At 32.9% G+C, this 15157-nt stretch overlaps 1 protein-coding gene across 1 annotated transcript; it reads right to left on the bottom strand.

Moving 5' to 3' along the window:
- Positions 1-5284: 5284 nt before the first annotated feature.
- Positions 5285-6312, bottom strand: LOC131874499 (uncharacterized). Its single transcript, XM_059217904.1, has 4 exons — positions 6200-6312; positions 5979-6101; positions 5793-5903; positions 5285-5704 (listed from the first exon to the last, which is right to left on the bottom strand). The coding sequence occupies exons 2-4, from the start codon at positions 6081-6083 to the stop codon at positions 5522-5524; spliced, it is 399 nt and encodes a 132-aa protein (XP_059073887.1). The 5' UTR covers positions 6084-6101; positions 6200-6312; the 3' UTR covers positions 5285-5521.
- Between the last annotated feature and the right edge of the window lie 8845 nt (positions 6313-15157).

Raw genomic sequence — 15157 nt, forward strand, 5'->3', positions numbered from 1 at the left:
TTAACATATTTGCACCACTTTATTTTTTTAATTATTCCACAATATTTTAAGTCCATAAATTCTCAAAAGCTTTTGGTGGGGATTGTGTAAATCTGTGCAGTTTCAATTAATGCTTGGTAGTGAATCTGTCTGATGTATTGCACCCTTATGATGCTTTGGGTATTTCTGTTTCATGATATGGTATTATTTGCAAATGCATTGTGCAAGAAAAATGTCTTCTAAATCACCTATTTGTTGGTTAAAGCTATAGGAATCAATTAAAACTAACTTTCAAGTTTTGGTGACAGTTGCAAGTATAGAAAGAAAGCTTCTTAGACGTTAAGAATTTCATCTCTCTCTTTAGTCCAACTTGAGATTCGCATACACATTGACATTATGGATTGGCTTGGTTCATGGTTTTAAAAATTAAAATTTAAGCAATCATTGGCAAATGCCCACGTTGGATATTCCTTGACAAAGTATTGACAAATTTAAGAGCCTTTGAACCTCATCTGTAAGTTAAATCTTTGGGCTTTCTGGCTCTTGCTATGTTGGATTCTATTTCATTTGATATTTGTACTCTTACTATTTGCATGAAGGCCCTTTTTCCAGAATTCACATGTTTGGTGTTGGAGAGAGGAATTTTCTCATTTTCTCTCCATCTTCTTCATAGAATCATTTCAATCTATTCTTCAGATACATTTTCTAATTGTGATAATAGACTGCAATTTCTCATTTGATCCAATTTGCTTGATGAATTGGGTTAACTATTTCTGATTTGGTGTTTGGCTTTTATCAGCCTTATCTTATGCAGAGTTTCCTCTTCCCTTCAATACTTATGTGATCCCAAATAAGCATCTTGATATCTTAAATGTTAATAACATCTTCTCAACTATTCTTATTATCTTCTATATATCTTCTATATATCTCTATATAGCTATATATCTTAAATTATCCATCTTAAATGTTGTTAACAATGGATTACTTTTTTCAAGCTATCTTCTATATATATCTAGCCGTTATTTCACTATTAGCATTCTCCTTTATTTGGGATATACATAAACTTTCTAGATGGGAATATGCCATTATCCTTTGAAAATATTTATCAAGAATTAGGTTGTATCACAAACACAACTCATTGTTTTTCTCAATTTCAATGAGTATTGTCACGCTACTAAATGTTTTTATTGGTGCATGAAACAAGCACTGCCATTTCCAGATCTTTTTTATAGTGATATGTTTTCATTTAAGTTTTCAGCATTCCCAATCTTCATACGAACATGAGAATTTTATAGTGATATGTTTTCATTTAAGTTTTTCTCAATTTCAATGAGTATTGTCACGCTACTAAATGTTTTTATTGGTGCATGAAACAAGCACTGCCATTTCCAGATCTTTTTTATAGTGATATGTTTTCATTTAAGTTTTCAGCATTCCCAATCTTCATACGAACATGAGAATTTTATAGTGATATGTTTTCATTTAAGTTTTTCTCAATTTCAATGAGTATTGTCACGCTACTAAATGTTTTTATTGGTGCATGAAACAAGCACTGCCATTTCCAGATCTTTTTTATAGTGATATGTTTTCATTTAAGTTTTCAGCATTCCCAATCTTCATACGAACATGAGAATTTTAACTATCTACATTTATGAGATTTTATATGTTTATGCAGTTTCTTTTGTAAATAGAAATGCTAATTTCATTTTGTTTGGATTTAATATTTTCTAAGCCTGCGAGATATTTACTGGCATTTATTAATCATTGACATAATTGTAATTATTACTTTAGTTTGTATGGGTTATATTTTAAAAATTGGTGGTCCAAAATGTAATACGATTGTTATTTTTATTCTATTCTCTAACATTATCTTCTGCTTGGTTGATCCGCGTGCAGAACTTCAGAGCAAGGGATGACAGGTAAACAATGAAACTATACCAGTTTTATTTATTCTGTGTTAGTTGGAATTTTTGAGACATAAAATTGATACGCTATGAAAATGTGATTGTTTGCCTTTTTCATTAACAAGGCTGGTGAAGTATATAGTAAGCTAAGATAAAATTTGAATTATAAATAACTATAAATGTTCTTTGCATTGCATTGCGTACTGTTGTCACCTAACATAATCTTTTAAATTGGTCAAGTGTCAATCTTGTTTTTACATCTGGTATAGCTGGACATTAAACATCATTAAGTTTGATATATTCATGTATGTAGACTGTAATTTTTGCAGAACTCCAATTGTCAGTTATGAATGGTATTTGATTAGTGTGTTGTTTGGTTATCCTTTATGTTCCAACTCATTTTCAACAGTATTGTTTTGCGGCTTCATATGTGTTTTTGGATCTTGATTTTTATGTATTTGTCTATCTCTTCCTGTTCTTTTCCATTTTGTTATGCCCTTGTTTTTAATATTATATTTATTTATAATTTATATTTAGTAAAATATAAAATAATTTAATAATTAGAAATATTAATGTAAATTAATATAATTGGAATGAATGTTTGTTGGAATGGCACAATCCTCGAGCTAGGATTTGCCACTTGACGAGTAGAGCTTTGATATTGGTTGTAGATAGGATGATGCAAAATAATAAGGGCAATGTGGGGAAGGTAAATAATAGTGTTTGTTCCTACTTGTTAAAGGATGTTGGTGCCCTTTGAGAGGTTTCTTAACTAACCTATTTGAAACCTTTGCCCCCTACTAAAGGTTTGGCTAAGTGTTGAGTTACTGATATGGCAATAGGTTTTGTGGATGGTACAACATTATTGTCTGATGCTTCGCTGCAGGGGATCTCGTACGGGTTTTGTAAAACTAGGATGTATTTTTTCCTGATCAAATCTCTTTTAGGAAGGTGCCTTTTTAAATTCGCTTCTACAACCTTCATCTAGTATGTAGATCTGTGAAGATGGTTCAGTTGCTGCCAGAGAAGATTGGAGTCCTTTCAAACTTGATTCTGACTTGGAAAGATAGTTCAGTTGTTTTGCTAGGGACTTTTTCATCGACCTTTCCTACCTTGTTCCTTGTTCTCTTAACATCCATTCCTATAATGGTTATTGGTTGCAATATTTGAATGGAGGGATTATCTATGAGATGCTTAAGGTATAACTGGATTGGGCATAAAATCTCAAGCCATTCTTTAGAGGAGCAAGGTTTTTTTGGAGATGTAAGTTTCAAATAGGGTACACCCAATGAGGACTACAATTATGTGCTGCTCTAACTATAGATAATTGTCTCTTTGAGAGAAGCTGCAAATTATCAAGTTAATCTTACATGAAGACCTAAAGGAGATTTTATCATGAATTCGATATGCCTATCAACTTGAAGCTCATATACAATCTTTGAGTGAATCACCCCAAGTTTGATTAGATATTTTTGTCCACTAATCTATTAGTAATGTTGCCACTGAAATTATAGAAATTCATAAGCATTTGTGAAGGGATGAAATCAAAAAAAGTACATGAATTAAATTTTTCCTATCCTAGTTGTTAGAGGCAAGTCTAAGGAGAAGAGAGGCCAAAAGAAGAACGAGGATATGAACTCTTAAGGGTAAGGATTGGTCTATATCTCCAAGTAAATCAAAAGTGAAATGTTGGAATCATTGCAAGAAAGATCACATCAAGAAGGATTGCAATTCTGAGGAGGAGGATGAATCTTCCAATAGTTCCCCTGATAATGACAAATATAGTAATGATGCTTGTGTTTTTACTAATGTCATTGATGACGACTCTTGGTTGATTGACTCAAAGGCATCTTATCATATGATGTCTCATAAGGAGTGGTACTATAAATAAACAAAGTGTAATGAAAGTTAATTTTTTCTTAGTGATAACATCTCCTTGAAGATGGTTGGTCAAGGAAATGTAAAATGTAGCCTTCATGGATGGAAGAATAAGGACACTCTTGACTGCTCTGCATATTCTAGGTTTGGCTAGGAATGTTATATCTATGACTAAGATGAATGACTCTAAAGCATAGTACTTTATTCAAGTTGGACGCATCAACATTCCCAGATGTCAGAATTTACCAAACTTGCAAGTATTGATATTTAATATTATTGAACATGTCTCCAACTAATTATATTTTTCACAGATTGAAAGAGAGCATGAGAGAGGAAATTGACCAATCTTTTTAAAAAAATCTTATTGACATATTTTGGACGATTGGAAATGTTGAGATGGATTGGTATTTGAATAATTTTGTTTCAAACAGTTTTAGAAAGTGAATCTAATGATTTTTTTTCTTCATGTTGTAATGGTTTTTCAAAAATTTGTACGGAGAGTTAGTGAAATGCAGCAAAAGTACGAACATTATGTCTTGGAGTGTTTTAAAAAACATGAGCTTTTTCAAAAGGTCTTTAATATATTTGGTTTAGTTTATTCTTCTTAGTATTGCAGACTATGAAAAAAGAAAGTTATGATTTGATTATAAAATTCATTATTATAGGCTCTAAAAGAAGCATTTAATACCTTCTATAACAAAGGCCCTGCAACAAACTTGACTACAGAATAGCTCCTTGCATTTTCTGATAACTTACTAAAGAAGAGCAATATTGAGAAATTAAGTGATGATGAGATTGATCTTGCTCTTGAAAATGTAGGCTCACTATAATTTGTATATGCTCGCTTTGATGAACATCAATTTTGTGATCTATTTTTACCAAGAACTAATGACACAATTGTAAGTGGAGACGACTAATATTTCCCCACCTTCATAGTCATATTGTGCCAATAGTAACATTGGAACTCATTGTTATTAACTCATCACCTAAAATAGTTATTGAGTGCAATTTTGTGGAAAAGTGGTCAATGTTTGTTTTATTATGAACTCAATGATAATTCTCCTATCATTGCAATAAAACATATAGCAGAAGCCTTCGGTCTCGAAAACATTTCTATTTCAAAATATTCAAAATTCTGATATCAAACTACCTAGGGAACTCCGCATAATAATAAATGCTATATATAAGTTCCCTCATCAATATGCCACTTTTGGGTTGTCAAATGATAATTGAATATTATGTCAGTTTAACAAATCTCTTTTCAAGCATTGTGTCTTTTGATATCTATTACTGAATTGCAAATCACATTGTTCGTCCATTTACAACAACGTATGAATTTTGAAGACTAACAAATCTAGTTATCGGTTGTGCAACTATGGTGCAAACCTATTCAGAAACCATGTAATTATGAATGAGACTTTTCAGTGTTGTACATTTTTTTATCAATGTAATTTTATTAATAAATATTAAATAATTGTTAAAAAAAATATAACTTTATCAATAAATATAAAAAAATTACAATTGACACCACAATGATTAACATAGTGAATTGTGACTATCAATACCTTTAGCATTGCATGCTTGATTGCCTATCAGCTTTCCATTGCACGAAAAAACGCGTGCAACTGCTAGTTTATTAATTGGAAGATTAATGCTTTTGAGGAATGAAGCCACAAAGAAAGCCATCATCCCCAACATAAACACTCCTTCACTTTATTTAAATAAGTAATAGTAGCTATAACTATTAAAAGCGCGCGCTCTTAGGAAGTGATATCCCACAGAAACGCGTCGTCGTCAGGGTCCAAATCAGCAAGTTTAACAGGCTGGTTGTTAGCCAAAAATTTTATCGCCTTAATGCTGTCTCCACTTTGGATCATAAGTTGGAAGTGATCACCGGCCGTCTGTTTAGTCCACTGATATTTGCTTCCTTGTTTTGTTCTCACCTGTAGCATAAACAATCAATCAAAGTATATGATATCTCATACCCCACAATATTAAAAATATATACTTTGTAGTGGAGTGGAGTCTCACCCCATCCGTATTTTGTTGACGATCATCTGGGTACATGAAAGCTTTGGTCAGAACATTTTGATATGAGACCGAGTTCTTGTTTGGCCCTTCCGAACTAGCTTCATTCCATTTCTGTCATGCAACCACTAATGTCTAATTGTTTCTCTCCAAATTAAACAATAGACTAGTTCGGAAAATAGAACTAACCTGATCAAGTCCTTCAGTCTTCTCCAACACATAAACGATCCCATCTTTCTTTGTGAGATCTATGGCCATATTCTGTGCACCTTTTACACTTGAGATCGTGGCCATCGTTTTTATGTTGGATTTCTGCATCACCATGACCATCAAATGAAATTAAACAATTTCCAATTCATTTCAACAATACAATGAGAGAGATTATGAAAAAACATCAATATTCTACAAACCAAATTTCCTTCCTTCCTTCCTTCCAAAGCGCAACTCGTGTCCGGATTGATGTAAGGAGGTGGAACCAGCGTTGCCTTTAAAGAGCGAGGAGAGGAGAGGAGACCGTGATGACGTCAACAGCCCTGCGTCAGCATTAATTGATTAAACTCATCTACTCTACAACTCAATTCTTTAATTTTCCATCTAACTCCAAGCCTAGCAGTAAGGCGTGAATAAATAGAAGGTTGATTGAATCATAGTTGGGCAATTAATGTTCTTCGGTGGGGAAGAATGGCGTGAATAAATAGAAGGTACATTGAATGATAGTTGGGCAATTAATGTTTTTCGGTGGGGAAGAATGGTTTTACGTCCGAGACCTGAACTCCATTACTCCGGAGAACGAGCACTAATTATTGCAAAATAGTTTTTATGTGTCTATTCAGAATGCTATGTGAGCATTCATAACCCAACTCCGTGATGACGTCAATCGCCCTGCGTCCGCATTAATTGATTAACTGGTTACTCAACTACTATACAATTGAATTTTTTGATTTTCCAGCTAGCTACCTCAAAAACAAAAAAATGTAAGAGTATTGAAGTATAACTAGAAGTTGCATGTGGTTAAGAGTTTTTTTGAATAAAGTATATATTCATAATAAAAAAGGTCGGAGATATAAAATTATTCTGTAAGAGTCACACAATCAGAAATCAGAGTCAAAAAAACAAAGCTATTCATCAAAAAACTGCCTCAAACAATAAAGCAGAGACACCCGCATGGAAATTGCAGTAGATCGCAGTAGATCGGATCAACATGTATAGTTTGTAAGATACCCTGTCTTAGAGCTTTAAAATATTAGATACAATTGTGATGGTTTTCATGAGCGAGCAATAGAGCTGAAGGTCTTCATGATCAAAGATATGGCATGTTTCAACTGGAAGCTTCGTGTATGCCTAATTTAAAAAGGTACGAACTGCTGATGTGAGCAATTTAATAACTTTGTATTTACAGCAGCCAACATGAGCACAGAAGTCAGTGCCTTACATTTACTAACATTAATCAAGTTAATTACAGCAGACAGTTTCAACACAGATTTCATTGTACATTTCTTATGGGTGGGTATGTAGGGTTGTGATATAAGATTGATTTAATTAATTCCATTATAATATTATGCAAATGATTAGTGAGATAAGGTTATCATGGTTAGACACTACAGTAAATAAATTAAAGAAATCTTGTCATTTACCTAATTTGCATAAGGTGATTTCAAATTAATAGATTTTTAATTTATTTAATTTGATAATTTCGTAGGAATTATAGATTTAATTAAATAATAAAAGTATTTGAGTAATATTCAAAGAATAACTAAAATAATTGAATATTAAATTTATTTGATTAATTGTGATTAGAAAAGCGAAATCAAAATCAACAAGATATTTGAAGAGACTTGATTCAATTCTTTAAATAATAAAGAAACTTCACGAGAGATTGAAATCTTCAAGGAACCTACAAAAATTAGCTTGAGCATGTGTGTTGGGGACTTCAGGTTTTTGGAATAAGGATGAAGGTGACTCAGACACAAAATGCTCTCTCTTATTACCACCATTATTTTCTCTAGGATTTACATTTGTGTGATTTCCTTGATTAGGATCCTCCTCTAGAATTTGTGAGATATCAAAATCATGAGGTAGTCTCATCCCACTTTGTGCCATGATTTGAAATAAGTATTGTCTATTTCTTCTCCTGATCTCTTCAACCATCCTATTAAACCTTGGTTCCATGATAGTCTCTTCAATGTCCACGGACGTGATAGATACATTGTCATTGTTATTGTTGTTTCCATTGTCATTGTCTAGTATAGTAATGTCATTCTCAAATGGATTGTAAAATTCATCACCATCAAATTCATAAGTACTCATGTTGAGAGATCTTAGAACTTCTTCAACTTCTCTTCTAGATCTTTGTGAATGGGTTTCAACCATTGACTAGACATTGGCTAAAATGAAAAATTGAAGAAAATATGAAGATTGTGGAAGACCAAGAAGGAGTATGAAATGGAGAGAATCTAGGGTTATCTTGAAATATCCAAAAATGTAAGTCCAAGATATGCAAGGTCTAAAGTAAGGTGTGTCTTCCAAAGAGATGATAGATCTCTTGATGAGGTAAGTTGACCTTAACTAAAGAGGACTAAGTGGGACCCTAAGATGATAGATTTGATGCGGGACCACCTAGTGAGAAGTTATAGTGTGTTTGCAAAATATGAGTAGGACAACAAAAAAAACCTTTTGACTCTAGTTTGAAAGGTGGATATGAGGGATTGCAAATGAGTAAAGATGATTGACTAAGCCTTGGTAAAGACTGGTTGACTTTAAAATGAATCCATATAGGAAAATACCTTAGAAGCTCTTTGAGTCTCAAACTTAAGCATGTTTTTCTTGTTGATGGGATTTGGCAATTTTCTCTCTTGAATCACAAATGGGGTTTTATGAAACCTGGACATGGTAAGATACTTCTCAAATGCCTTTTGACCACATAAACATGTTTTAACCAATTGATGCAGTACTCTTTGATTTTTCTAATAATAAAAAATGTGACTTTACTAACACTGATGCAATTTATGGACACAGGAATAATTTCATTTGTCAAAGATGCATTTTCCTTTGTTTTATGACAATGTGATATATCTAATGCACAAACATGATTCTACCCTACGCAGACACGATTTCCCAGCACAAACGTGCTTTAAACAATCATAGACGCGATTCTAACAAAGTTTTATGATTCTGTCTAAATGTGAATTTGTTGAATATGACCAAATATTTGATGTTGAATATTTTGTGGCAAGAAAACACAGTAAATAAGGAAGACACAATGTCTAAAGGTGCTTTTATCAAAATTTGATCGAAATGTGTATGTTCTTAAGTCGAATTAGCCCAAATTTCCATAGGTCTAGCACAATCGAAGACACATCAAACACTTCTTAGCCTAAGGTCAATGTTCTCATGGTCGTAACTTCAGCCTACAACTTGGAATCTTCGTTAGCTCAAATGCAGGGACACCTTAATGGGTGTATTCACTAATTTTTCTTTTTTTCGTGAGAGAACAGGTAGGGGCCTCCAGGATTGGAAGGATGACCCAATCACCCTCTACCCAGAAATCTACGAGTAGCTTATGCTAAGCCGAGAATTTACGTCTCATCTCTTAGGAGCCTTATGGTGAGTATCATGGGGGGAAAACCAAGTATCCCCTTGCACTAAAATTATCATGATGTTCAGTCAAAAAAGGGTGGGATACTACTCTAGAGGTGTCTAGTCATGTTTCGCAGCAATCTGGTAGCCATACATGTGGCACTTCACTCATGTTGAATGAGGCCTCCCAGTCTATAGAGGTTATGCTCTATAGGTTTTGTCATACGAAATGGCACTAGAGGAGACAGGTGTCGGTATGAACTGATCAGTACCAGGTGATAAGGGACTTTCGTCCAAAAACACAAATCATTTATATAGTAGACCGAAACAAAATACTACTTGGGTCGTTCTCTCTCACAAGACAGGAGGCAGGCCTTCTAAAGATTATAACAAATTCTCTTACACATAAGATCCACGAAGGGAAGAGGAGAGGATACTTTTATTATCACCTTGGGTTCTAAACTAAATACGATGTGTGAAAGGCACAAGACACACCAAACAAGTTAATTAACCCTCAAGAAAGCAAATAAAATGCCAATGAAATCGTGTGAGCCTAATTAGACTAAGAAATTGAAATGAAAGCCACACACTTAAAACTTAGCCCTACAACAAAGTGATTAGTAGTTTTGCAAAATAACCCCACCTGTAAGCACACAAGTTAGGTTAATTTTAGAAATCCAAATCGAAATGTGAAATAGGGGGCCTTCAACAAGACATTTTTCTTCTTTTTCAAGATAGTTGTGCACACCACTTTGTTAGTCCAATCAAGAGGGTGAGGTCAAAAACGAATTCTAAAAAAAAAATACAAAATGAAAAGATAATGAAAAACTAAAAACACAAATGGAATTATACCAAACCCTGATGCAGTTTTCAAACATAGACATGAAATGAACAGACAGAGACGCAATTTTAAGATCCGAACCCTGCAAAACAAAATTTGAAACACAAGCGTGATAACAAGCCACAAAAGCAACTTCTAATAAAAAACATAGGAAGATAAGTCACATACACGATATTTGAAAACCTGCACCTACAAAACAAAAATTGTACCTGCAAAAATACAAAAAAATAGAAACGTGGAAATAATAGATGCAAACACGATAAGAACATGCACAAACATGGAATGTAGATCTAGGACTGACAAAACCGACAAAAAAAAACACTGACGCGAAATCAAATAACACAGACGCGAAACCCAATCGAAAGGCAGAAATAACAGTCGTAGATGCTTAATCAACTAAGATCATCGCAAATCCGACCTGCAACTTTGCAAAAACACCGAATTTTGCAATCAAAATGTTAAAAATAAAAGGGACAAGGGTCCCATTGGGCATGCCAAAATGTATATGATGAAAATATGATGATGATAAAGTGTTGTAAGACCTGAAAGATCCAGCCACAAACAACCTAAATCCTACAATGAAACATTCACCAATACCAATAAAGATATCTAAGATCATGCAAATCAACAAAATGAAAGAATATTACCATTCACATGTCAAGTAGGGTTTCAATTTCCATTGTCTCTTATCTCCATTGATCTTGTTCGATATATTTTATCTCAAATTTGTATTGTGCACAGGAGCTCAACAAAGAATGGATTGTGGTTGCTGGATCGCAAGAAAGCTTGATTGCATAAGTATTGAAATACCAATTAGAACACTCATTGGGTTTGATAATGAAGGAGAGTATCCTCTTAAATATAACACTTCAGAAAATAGAAGGATAAGATTAAAAGGTGAAAAGATAAATGGTCGGCTAGGATTAACGGATAGGTAGAAGAAATAATAAAATAATAAGAGGGTAGGTAGAGGAAAATTAAGAGATAAATGACACGTGTCATAGAAGGAAAAAAGATAATGAATTAATTAAATAAATAAAGATTTATTTAACTAATAGAGGAAGTGAGACCAATTAAATAAATAAAATATTTATTTAATTTAAGAAAGGTACAATTTAAATAAATAAAAATATTTATTTAAATTAGGAAAAGTTTAGAAGAGGATGAGCGAATTAATTAAATAAATAAGAATTTATTTAATTAATAGAAGACTTAGGATAAAATAATTAGATAAATTAAATATTTATTTAATAAGATATGACAATTTAAGGTGTCTACAATAAGAATACTCATAACATTAATAAAGAATACAAAACTTAATCTTTTTAGATTTTTAAGTTGTTTACTTTTTATAAAATGCAGTGTTTAGCTTTATGAGAAGACAAGTAGTAGCAATAATTAGGGGACAAACCTTTGAAGTTGCTAAATTGTTATCAACTTTGAGACAACAAGCATTCATTTGTTTTCCTTACTATTGGCCTCTCCACTTAGAGATTGTCATATTTTGTTTAGATGGAACACTCACATATGAAAGCCATTGTGGCATAATTAAGACTTACTATTGGAAACAACTTGTCTTTATATTCTCTTATGAGGATTTCAGTTTGAAAGTGCTCACCTCCTTAGGCAATGCCCTTAAAGATGTTGCATGTGTGTCAACCATTATTTCTCCACTATAACAATCAAGCTATATAAGTAAGGAGCTATATAAATTAAAGGCAATGAATACATGAGTTTTTGTTGCTCACATCGGATTTTGTTTAAGTGAGCTCATTTATGTAGGTATCCCCTAAAGATTCCCCTTACATCTTAGGCCGACTCTCACCCTAAACAATCTTGAAAATCTTCATTTCCAATTACCAGAATATCTTGACTTAGAGCAATCCAACCATTCAAATTTTGCAGCAATGTTTTAGATATTCCCGAAGATGCAGCAAAAATTTAGTGGCGGTGAATTTTAACCTAGAAAAGCAAAACCTCTAAGTAAAACAAAAAGAAAAATTCTATTTTAGAGATCGTAAAGAAAAGTTTTCAAAGTTATGTTAGAAATTTAAACTGTGAAGAAGTAATGAAGAGCCTAAAATCCTATAAAAGGACACATTGTCATGGGTATCGCCAGCATCCATTTTGCAATCGAACAAGTTTCTAAACTCAAGACAAATAGAGCAAAAAATTAAAAGGAATGCAGCAGAGGAGGATGTATGCATTTGAATGATTCAATATAGATATATAAATAGTAACATATTTATGAAATAAATAAATGTTATTCAATATAGATATGTAAATAGTAATAGATTTATGAAATAAATAAATGTTCCTGCTTTCTACCTAGATAACAAACCTCTTTCGCATACAAATTCTTTTATAGCTCTTCTTTATGATTCAATTTTTTCTCTCACCTATGCATATCTTTTTTTCAATGTAATTGATTATTTATATTGATATGAATATTTATTTTATAAATCTGTTAATATTTATATACCTAATATTGAATCATTCAAATATACATCCGCATTTGTTGCATTCCTATTTTAGTTACATCTTTGTTTTTGTTTTATTTGTGTCGAGTTTGGGAGTGTTCAGATTACAAACGGCTTATGTTTTGGATGAGAGGAGGATAATTGTTGCAACATGTGTGCTTCTGATAAGCATGATTTGGAACATTGCATTGGACATACTCAAGGATTATGCAAAAGTTCCTTTGTAGATCTTAGGCAATCTTTTTATTTTGAATGCTCTTATCATACAAATTCTGGGAAATATTGATGGCGAGAAAGTGAATGTTCTTAGCCTATCTGATGAAAACTACTTGGAAGTATTGGTTACTAAGCAACTACGAATGGATGTTGCGAGACTCAAAAAATATAGACTTGCATTAATCCCCAAATTCCTAATCACTTGAGCTATCATGAGTATTGTATCACATGCCAACAAACCTTGTACATTCAATTCAATAGTGTCCACGTCCAAATTGTTAAGTTTAAATTACAATTTCCACCTTTTAGTGAAATCCTTCAATTGTTTGGAATAAGGTACATGGACTTTGAGCCTCATAATTCCTCGCAAAGATGACATCATAGAAATATTTATAGCCATGTCCCGAACACCGATAACTTTATTGGTTGTCATCCACACAAAACTAGCATTCATCAATTCAATCTTCTACCTTACCAAAGAGCCTTAATACAACATCAAAGGGAATGCGACCAACAAAATTCTTATATTCATTGTCTTCAATTTATATAGCTCCTTCCTTATAGCTTGTTTGTTTATAGTTAGAAAATAATGGACATTCAACATCTTGAGCATCACTTAAGGAGGTGGGCACTCCCGAACCAAAACATTCATCAAAGAATATGAACACAAGTTGCTTCCAACTATAAGTCTTAATCATAGCCACAATGGCTTTCATCTATGAGCCATGACAACACTCCATTTGAATAAATATGGCAATATCTAAATGGAGAGGCCGAAAATGAGAGAAACAAATGACACTTTTTGTTGTATTGTTGAAAATTGATCAAATTAGCAACATCAAAGATTTGTCCCCCAATTATTGCTACCACTTATCTTTCCATAAAGCTAAAAGCTACATTCTATAAATACATACCAAGTGTTAAGTAGCAAAGCATAATATAGAATTCGCTAGCTACACATTCACTTGTTATTAAATCGATAAAATGGTAGCAATTCAAAAAACTTTTGTTCTTTATTAATGTTACGAGTATTCTTATTTGACTTTTATGAGAAAACAAATATATTTCTAAAAACTTTTTTTTTTTTTTTCTGTGACAGTAAGATAAAAATGAGTGAGATTAAATAGTAGGTGTGTTTCACTAAGGATCTGGACTTGCAAGCATAATAATGGAAGTACGACTGTAGATTTTGAAACATCTAAAAGATGAAATAAAAACACATATTAAATCCTACCTGACAAATTTTGTTAAGTATATGTATTGGCTAAGTTTGTCATAGTTTCACATAAGTTGATTTGTGTCTCAACTTGCGTCCATCTTTGCTACAAGGTTAGGAAACTGTTGTAGTCACAATTAGTCAATCCTATCTTTTGCAAAGTATATTTGTTCGTTGAGATTGATTCAAGCACTCATAACAACTGCCTACGATACATACATTGAATTTTTGCAGGCATACCACTTATTTTATTCAACTTTATTTGGAAATTGTGAATAAACTAGGCTAGTTGCTTTTATTTAACATTTTCGGATTATGCACAGTATGAGTTGCATTTCATCAACACAATCTATAACAGCAAACAAGATGCAAAAATTACTAAATGAAAACCAGGAATTTTTGCATCTATCAAGAATTTCAGACAGTGAGAACGGCAGGACATAATGTGGCCAACTTCATCTATACACAGTTGTAAAAGGAGCAGAGATAAGGTAAGGAATTTGGTGTGATTAACAAATGAAGATGTTGCCACAATCAAATGCGTATTGCCAAGGCGATCTAGAAGAACTCCTGCTATCAAACTGGGAGCAACTGGTTACAGAGTTCGCACACCAGCATTCGTCTACAATCTTTTTAAGGGATACTCCAATTATTGGACAGCATTATTTTGGTATTTTCTCTGGTTTTTGCCAGTCGTTTCAACGCCTGCATCATTATGGGTGTTTGGAATAAAATAAGGAAGCTATGGAACAGGGTATGGACATCCATCAAAGCATGATGAAGGTGGATTTTTGTCAAAAATTACCATCAAAATTGCTCGGTAGATATGCAAGCAAAATGTGGAAGCACAAACAAGGCATGTGTACTGTTTGACAGGGTGCGTCAAGAGATTTTGTCTCATGGAATGCAATGAGTGCAAGATTTGCAGAAATGGCTTTAGAAACTTTCAAACAAATGCAAGCCAAGAAGGGCGCATTCCATTGAGTCACTATGGTTTCAGATCATAAAAGAGAACCCTAAACTCCGTAGCACAAATGAC

Source organism: Cryptomeria japonica, chromosome 3, assembly GCF_030272615.1.
Source record: "Cryptomeria japonica chromosome 3, Sugi_1.0, whole genome shotgun sequence".
In the NCBI taxonomy this organism is placed as follows: Eukaryota; Viridiplantae; Streptophyta; class Pinopsida; order Cupressales; family Cupressaceae; genus Cryptomeria; species Cryptomeria japonica.

Bases quoted from the DNA above. Each gene is read 5' to 3' on its own strand.
- LOC131874499 (XM_059217904.1), bottom strand. From the start codon at position 6,083: ATGGCCACGATCTCAAGTGTAAAAGGTGCACAGAATATGGCCATAGAT. The intron at 5,904-5,978 runs GTTAGTTCTATT...GTTGCATGACAG, and splicing joins AGACTGAAGGACTTGATCAG to AAATGGAATGAAGCTAGTTC. The intron at 5,705-5,792 runs GTGAGACTCCAC...TTTATGCTACAG, and splicing joins GTCAACAAAATACGGATGGG to GTGAGAACAAAACAAGGAAG.